The sequence below is a fragment of the Colobus angolensis genome, unplaced genomic scaffold (assembly GCF_000951035.1).
Source record: "Colobus angolensis palliatus isolate OR3802 unplaced genomic scaffold, Cang.pa_1.0 Scaffold157, whole genome shotgun sequence".
In the NCBI taxonomy this organism is placed as follows: Eukaryota; Metazoa; Chordata; class Mammalia; order Primates; family Cercopithecidae; genus Colobus; species Colobus angolensis.
In genome coordinates, this window is record NW_012114677.1 from 1 (window position 1) to 8,664 (window position 8,664).

General features: G+C 46.7%; 1 protein-coding gene across 1 annotated transcript in view; it reads left to right on the top strand.

Moving 5' to 3' along the window:
• Positions 1–182: 182 nt before the first annotated feature.
• NOP14 (NOP14 nucleolar protein) overlaps positions 183–8,664 on the top strand; it is a gene marked incomplete at its 5' end in the record, with an annotated part of 21,958 nt that continues 13,476 nt past the window's right edge. The window contains 5 exons of the mRNA XM_011936820.1: positions 183–317; positions 1,165–1,306; positions 5,369–5,508; positions 6,617–6,751; positions 7,716–7,838. Coding sequence (XP_011792210.1) covers positions 183–317; positions 1,165–1,306; positions 5,369–5,508; positions 6,617–6,751; positions 7,716–7,838 — 675 coding nt within the window. The remainder of the gene's footprint in view (positions 318–1,164; positions 1,307–5,368; positions 5,509–6,616; positions 6,752–7,715; positions 7,839–8,664) is intronic.

Consider the following 8,664-nt stretch of genomic DNA (forward strand, 5'->3'; position numbering starts at 1 on the left):
GGGACCCTATCTAGGGCCACCTGGTGCTAACTTTTTAGGTTTTGTGAGGCCCACTAGTTTCAGTGTGTGAACTTTGACATCACTGCATAGCCCTGAACTTTAAAGTATGCACTGTTCTGATGTCCCCTGTAGTGGAAACCACAAGAGTTTTTTGTGAGATTGTTTTCTGACCTGTTTTCCAGCGTACACAGACTTTACTAAAGGAGTACAAAGAAAGGGATAAGTCCAATGTATTCAGAGATAAACGCTTCGGAGAATACAACAGCAGCATGAGCCCCGAGGAGAAGATGATGAAGAGGTTTGCTCTGGAACAGCAGGTATGGAAAGAAACTGGAGGAGGGTTTTTGCTGTACATTGCACAGGGAAGTCAAGCCCAAGGAGAAGGCTGATTCTGCACGTTCTGCATATTCCTGGGCACTTGGAAGGTCCAGGGGATAGCCCTTGATTCCTGTGCCTTATCTGGCTAGGCTAAAGGAGAAGCAGCTTCTTCTGCACATGTTAGCTGAATGGATAAATCCCTTAACTCTACTGCATGGCAGCAGTGTGCACAGGAGTTCTCAGCTCAGCTGCTGCCTTCAGCTCCATTGGGTGGAGAGCAAGTGGCCTGAGCAGCATTGCTGGAGTGGAAACTGGGCCCTGGGCTTAGTTAAGAATTGCCCTCCATGAGGCCGGGCGTGGTGGTTCACGCCTGTAATCCCAGCACTTTGGGAGGCTGAGGCAGGTCGATCACGAGGTCAGGAGATCGAGACCATCCTGGCCAACATGATGAAACCCCATATCTACTAAAAATACAAAAATTAGCCAGGCATGGTAGCACATGCATATAATCCCAGCTACTCAGGAGGCTGAGGCAGGAGAATTGCTTGAACCGGGGAGTCAGAGGTTGCAGTGAGCCCAGTTCACGCCACTGTACTCCAGCCTGGGGGACAGAGCCAGACTCCATCTCAAAAAAAATAAAAAGAATTCCCCTCCATGAGTTCCGTTTCTGTCTGAATCATGAATCATTGCTTAGTTGACCCAGAATATTAAGGCTGCTTAGGATTCATTGTCATATTTCAAATATAATGGAAATATATATATATATATATATATATATATATTTTTTTTTGCTGTGAAATGGAAGTGGTAATTTTAGGAAACCTTTTTTTTTTTTTCTTCTATCAGCGACATCATGAGAAAAAAAGCATCTACAATCTAAATGAAGATGAAGAATTGACTCATTATGGCCAGTCTTTGGCAGACATCGAGAAGCATAATGACATTGTGGACAGTGACAGCGATGCTGAGGATCGAGGAGCGTTGTCTGGTGAGGCTGGGGTGCCCTGCCCGGGCCTGTGGGCATGGAGCCAGGGAGAGTCTGTTCCTTGTTGGACCTTCTGCTCTTAGAGACTAGAGAAAGTTATTGCATGAAAGTTTTACTGATCATTAACCTCTCCACAAGTTTCGCAGGTGACAGTTTTTATTTATTTATTTATTTTTTTAAGGAAAAAAAGCTGTGGGGACAACCCACGTCACTGACTCCAGGTGGCTCACTGAATGCACTACTTTGCTCACCCTACTTTATCAATCCCAGCCTAATATTTGTACCAGTGGTGTTGATGGAGTTCCTTTAGCCTGTACCTACTGTGGAATTATGGCAGTTTGAGGAAAATCATATTGAGCCTTGTATCTGAGGATAACAACATGAAACATAAAATTTGGCCTTAAATAATGTTAACAGAGTCTTAAGATTCAGTTCAGGACTGTCTTGAACCCTGTGTATAAGGTTGCAGTCATGACATCAGTTACTTGACATATCTTGTTAGAGTTGGTCCCATTTTCCGGTGTCTTCAGAACAAAGGTGTACAAATCTAAAACTGACTCTAAAAGCTGTGTCTTGTTAGTGTGTGAAAGTTAAGGCATTAAAGCCTGGGGCTGCCTTCTGATATTTGGCTAATCCAAGGGGCAAAAGGCTTAGGAGTCAGGGCAGCAGACGTGGTGCAGAACCTGCCATCTGCAGCACGCCGGGAGGAGACCCCGCCGCCGCGCGGCTTCACAGGCCTGAGGACAATGGCCGGTTATTTTAACCTCCTGCCTTTCTCTTTGCTCTTTTCATTGTTCAAGACTTCTTGTGGGCCCCTAGCTGTAAAACGTGTTCCCTGGGGAGATCCTAGTTCCCTGAGAGTGGAGGTAACTGCCTTGGTGTGAGTTGGGCGAGTGGCATTCACCTTATTGCCAGGAGGCTCCGTGGTGCGCCGCGGACTAGAGAAGGCGCGGTGGTGCGCCCGTGACTGGAGGAGGCGCCCTGGTGCGCCGCTGACTAGAGGAGAAGTAGGACTCAGTTTCTCCCAGTAACAGGTCCTGGGAATTCAGCTATTCATTCCTGATTTCCTGTCCTTTGATTTTGATTATGAGCTCACCAAAACCCAGGTAATTTTTATAAAAGAAAAGCCTCTTACATGTGAAAATAAATACACTGAATTTGTCATGAGGAGACAAATTCTGTTTTGTTCAACTGTCACATGATCTGTTCTCTTAGATTAGGAGAATTTCATCTTAAAAACCACCCCTTTCCCGGGCGCAGTGGCTCAAGCCTGTAATCCCAGCACTTTGGGAGGCCGAGACGGGCGGATCACGAGGTCAGGAGATCGAGACCATCCTGGCTAACACGGTGAAACCTCGTCTCTACTAAAAATACAAAAACTAGCCGGGCGAGGTGGCGGGCGCCTGTAGTCCCAGCTACTTGGGAGGCTGAGGCAGGAGAATGGCGTGAACCCGGGAGGCAGAGCTTGCAGTGAGCCGAGACTGCACCACTGCACTCCAGCCCAGGCGACAGAGCGAGACTCCGCCTCAAAAAAAAAAAAAAAAAAATCACCCCTTGAGCACTTTACCGCTGCAGAAGCTGAGACTAAGGACAAAAGTTGGTGGTACTTGCTCAGGCTTCCTAGCCAGAGGGGGCGGGGCTTCAAATCCCAGGTAGCCTGACTCCTAAATTGTAGCTGCTGTGTGCTGTTTTACACTGAATACAGACATTTCACCTACTGTAAAATATACTGTTTGGACTTTCAAATAAATAGATACATAAAAAATCTTTCTAACCAAATCCTAATACAAACTCATTAAGGGAGGATTTTCTTTTTTTTTTTTAAGTAATCCTTTTCTGAGTCTTTTATATAATTAATACAAGCTTATTAGTTGGCATTTTGCTCATCTTTTAATAAACTATTATGGTGGTACATATATAACGTGGAATAGTATGCAGCCATAAAAAAGAATGAGATCATGTCTTTTGTGGGAACGTGAGTGGAACTGGAGGCCATCCATCATCCTTAGCAAACTAACTCAGGAACGGAAAACCAAATACCACACTTTCTCACTTGTAAGTGGGGACTAAATGATGAGAACTCTTGAACACAAAGAAGGAAACAGCAGGTATGGGGATCTAGAGAGGGAGGGAAAGGAGCAGAAAAGATCACCGTTGGACTTAGTACCTGGGTGATGAAATGATCTGTACAACAAACCCCCATGACACGAGTTTACCTGTGTAACAAACCTTCATATGTACCCCCAAACCTAAAATAAAAGTCAAAAAAAAAAAACAAAAAGAAAAGAAAATAGCGTGATTGACCTTGGATTACTAGGGTACTAAATAGTGTTTTCTGATATGCTTAGTTTTCCAGGAAGGAAATCATTAGTTTCTGGAAATCAGGAATCATTCATTCATTCACTTACCAATACTGGTTTATGTGCCAGGCACTGTTCTCGGTTCCAGAGAAATGGCAGTGTCAAAACAGAAAGCTGTGCCCTCCTTCAGCTCACATTTTATGGGGAGACCCAAACATTAAACAAATGTGTCACCAAATTATGCTGTCTGATCAAAGGTGGAAGTGCTGTGGAGGAAAAAGCAGGAAAGGGCAGCACGTGCCATTGAGGCGTCTTGTTCAGCCTCACTGGACGGTGGTAGCGTGACCATGGCTCACTGCAGCCTTGGCTTTCTGGGCTCAAGCAATCCTCCCATCTCAGCCTCCAGAGTAGCTGGGGCTACAGGTGTGTGCTACCATGCCTGACCAAGATTTTGGCTTTTACTTGAGAAAAGGAGTCAGTGTATTGGAGCCAAGGAATTGCATAGTGTGACAAGACAAGGCCAGTGGGATTTCCCAGCAAACTGGATACAGGTGTGGGAGACAGGCATCAAGGACGACTCCAGGGGTGTGTGACCTAAGCACCTGGGAAGATCGAATTGCCATTTGTTGCGATGAGAAGACTGTGGGATAGATGGGTTTGGGGCAGTTTGAAATGCCTGCTAGACATCCACGGTGCAGTGCTGGAGGTGCAGTCAAGTTCAGGGAGAATGCAGGCTGAAGACAGGAACTGGATGCTGTCAGCACACAGACTGAATGAGGCTGCCAAGGGAATACGAGTAGTTAGAGGACAGACAGCAGGAACTGCGACCTGAAGAGTTGGAAAAGAGGAGACAGTGAGGCCCTGGCGGCAGGGTTGGGCTAGAAGCCAAGAAGAGAAAGCTTTTCTAGAAGGAGTGGTGAATGTGTTGAGCACTGCTGGTAGTGAGAGGAAGACTGAGAACTGACCCATCACTCAGGCAAGACGGCATTTCAGAGGAGACGCGGGGGAGAGTCAGAGAGGGATGAAGAGAAAGGAGAGAGGGGGTTGAGAAGGGAGTGGAGGTGGGGAGCCCAGGCAGGCACCAGGCTAGGGCCCTGCTGGTCAGGGAGCTGCTGGCACGCTGGAGGCCCAAGCTGGAGAAACCATCTTAACATTTGTTTCTGTTATGATGTGGGCCTTTGGATGTATCATTTCCCATCTGAGCCTCTTTGTTTCATGTGAGAAATTGGATTTTTAAAGGTTTCTTTTATTCCAAATGTGATGTTTCCTACAATGTTTAATTTCTCTTCTGCCCTAGTGAGTAGGGCGGACTGAATATCGGTGGCCCTGGTAGATGATTCCTGCTCCTGCCCTTAGCTCAGGGCTTTGGAGTCTCCAGGCCCTGCCCAGGGAGCTGGGAGGGACACAGACTGTGCCACTGATCCCAGGCGACGCCCCCACCAAGTCCCTGGAGCCAGCTTGCTCTGGGCTTGCCAGTCTTCACTAGAACCAGCACAATCAAAAATAGGTGCTCGGTGTTTCCAGCCACTTGGGTTATAGCCAGTTGGGAGTGTCATGGGTCTGGGTTTTCTCAGAGTGGCTTACCTTGGGTATTTCTCAAGTGCCATTGTGCCTGTGGTCTCAGGCCAGGCTTTTGCGTGTGAGCATTTTTTTTCTCAAATATGGAATTTTCCAGAGCACTGTGGGGGAAGCGCTGGCAGAGTGCTAAGGAAACGCTTCCCACACCGGGACTGGGCTTCACTGGGTTTTCTGCCTTTCACCCCAGCTGAGCTGACTGCTGCCCACTTCGGAGGCGGCGGCGGGCTCCTTCACAAGAAGACTCAACAGGAAGGCGAGGAGCAGGGGCAAGCCAAGTCTCGGAAGGAGCTGATTGAAGAGCTCATTGCCAAGTCAAAACAAGAGAAGGTGGGTTAGCGAGTGTTCTTGACCATCTTCTCCGTGGTAAGACAGGCTCACCAAGATGTGTTTGAGCTTTTTTTCCCTGTACATTTTTAGGCTGTGTTTAATATTTTTTTTTTTTTTTTTTTTGAGACGGAGTCTCGCTCTGTCGCCCAGGCTGGAGTGCAGTGGCCGGATCTCAGCTCACTGCAAGCTCCGCCTCCCGGGTTCACGCCATTCTCCTGCCTCAGCCTCCCGAGTAGCTGGGACTACAGGCGCCCGCCACCTCGCCCGGCTAGTTTTTTGTATTTTTTAGTAGAGACGGGGTTTCACCGTGTTAGCCAGGATGGTCTCGATCTCCTGACCTCGTGATCCACCCGTCTCGGCCTCCCAAAGTGCTGGGATTACAGGCTTGAGCCGCCGCGCCTGGCCTTAATATTTTATATGACTTTAATAAAAGCATTTATTGTGAATAGGAATTTTAAAAATCACATAAAGCATATACCTCTGACAGGTTTTGGTTCTTTTGCCTTTTTTTGGTTTAAATTTTGTTTTGTTTTGAGATGCGGTCTCTATTGCCCGGGCTGGAGTACAGTGGCGCCATCAAAGCTCACTGTGGCCCCAAACTCCTGAGCTCAAGGACCAACTGATCCTCCCACCTCGGCTCCCCAAGTAGCTAGGGGGCACCACCATGCCCAGCTAATGTTTTATGTTTTGTAGAGATGGGGATCATGCTGTGTCAACCAGGCTGGTCTCAAACTCCTGGCCTCAAGCAGTCCTCCCACCTTGGCCTAGTTCGAAAGCACAGGGTGAGCCACCGCACCTGGCACGGATGGGTTTTTTGTTGTTGCTGGTTTTAATATCTGACGTGCACCCAAAAAATCACTTTTTATTCATTTGCCGTGAACTGCTCAGAGTATCTAAATTAATGGTTTATGGCAGGAAATGATTTCCGTCTGATGAGATTTTGTAGCTTTGCATTTAAAATACTAATTTCTCCTGGCCTCTTTTCTCTGTTGAAACGTTTGGTGCCGACTGAGTGGTCACTGTGTGTGTCCTTGGCAGTGACATTGGGCCTCTAGGTTGAAGTCCAATAGTAATGATATGTGGTGTGTGTCTGATTTTTTTTCCCCAGAGGGAGAGACAAGCTCAACGAGAAGATGCCCTGGAGCTCACAGAGAAGCTAGACCAAGACTGGAAAGAAATTCAGACTCTCCTGTCCCACAAAACACCCAAGGCAGAGAACAGAGATAAAAAGGAGAAACCCAAGGTGGGAGCCAAGTGACTGAAACAAACTTCACTTACTGAACCTGGCTGACTGACTTTGTCCAGAGAAAGGGCTGTTTCCTTCAGGACAAGTTTCTGTTGAGCACTGATATTGAAGTAGCTGCTATGTGTACTCTTGGGGTGGAATTAGGTTCAGTTACTTGAGTCTCTATTCCAAGTGAATTCAACTGAAGAAAGGGGTGTTTCTGGATGGAAGAAGCACTTCAGGGTGGACACATCAGAACAGGTGTCTGAACTTCCCTGTGGTGCGTTTGTCTGTTGATACATAATACATACACTTAATACACATTTACTTACTTTTTCCTCTATAAACAATGCTTGTTTCCTACTGCATTCTCTTTAGTCTAAAGTGTTGGAAAATGCTGCATTTGTTTAAGAAACTGGGTTCTCAGAGAAATCTAGATTTTGCCAGATTAGTGTCATGTGGTCATCTGTACATCTTTGTGAGTCACCCTTGCTGTTACTGTTACTTTACTTAATTTCCCATGTTTAGGGCGTAATGCCTGGATAAGTAGTGTTTTTGTTGTTGTTTGAGACTGAGTCTCGCTGTGTCACCCAGGCTGGAGTGTAGTGGTGCAATCTTGGCTCACTGCAACCTCCACCTCCCGGGTTCAAGCGATTCTCTTGCCTCAGCCTCCCAAAGTGCTGAGATTACAGGCGTGAGCCACTGCGCGCAACCTGTTTTTGTTAAAGCAGATGTATTCCGAGAAGAATTTTTCTAGGGGTAAACAAATTCTTTGTGACCAAATATCCACTGATTTTGCAATCCTCAAGGCTGATTAGAACAGTTTTCTCTCTCGAAGAAAAGATGTAGATGTGGCTTAACTACTTCAATAATATTATCCAGCCATCACTAGAATCCAGCCATTACTAGAATGTGCTTTTCTTTTTGTAAAATAAGAAATAAATATATTTTTAAGATGAAAAATTTCTTCTTTCTGCCTTAGCCCGACGCATACGACATGATGGTTCGTGAGCTTGGCTTTGAAATGAAGGCACAGCCCTCTAACCGGATGAAGACGGAGGCGGAATTGGCAAAGGAAGAGCAGGAGCGCCTCAAGAAGCTGGAGGTAGGGTAGCAGCGCCCCAGGAGCAGGGCTGTGCTGCTGTCCGTCCGCAGCCCCTTGTGCTCCATTTTGCATGACGGGCTGAAGAGAATACTCTGTTTGATCAGTGGAATATTTTAGTCCATTTAAAGTTTATATTTATTCATGATTACTTTTTTTTTCTCCTTTTTTTGAGACGGAGTTTCACTCTGTCCCCCAAGCTGGAGTGCAGTGGCGCAATCTCGGCTCACTGCAAGCTCCGCCTCCCGGGTTCACGCCATTCTTCTGCCTCAGCCTCCTGAGTAGCTGGGACCACAGGCACCCACCACCACACCTGGCTAATTTTTTTGTATTTTTAGTAGAGATGGGGTTTCACCATGTTAGCCAGGATGGTCTCAATCTCCTGAACTCGTAATCTGCCCGCCTTGGCCTCTCAAAGTGCTGGGATTACAGGCGTGAGCCACTGCACCCGACATGAATAACTTTATTTCTGATCATAAAAGCAAAAACAAAATAAAATGCAAGTAATACCCAAGGACAGCAAATTAAAAGTGGACATTTTATTTATTTTTTTTGAGACGGAGTTTCACTCTGTTGCCGAGGCTGGAGTGCAGTAGCGTGATCTTGGCTCACTACAACCTCCGCCTCCCAGGTTCAAGCAATTGTCCTACCTCAGCCTCCTGAGTACCTGGCATTACAGCTGCCCCCACCATGCCCAGCTAATTTTTGTATTTTTAGTAGAGCTGGGATTTCACTATGTTGGCCAGGCTTGTCTCAAACTCCTGACCTCAAGCAATCCACCCATCTTGGCCTCACAAAGTGCTGAGATTACAGGCATGAGCCACTGCCA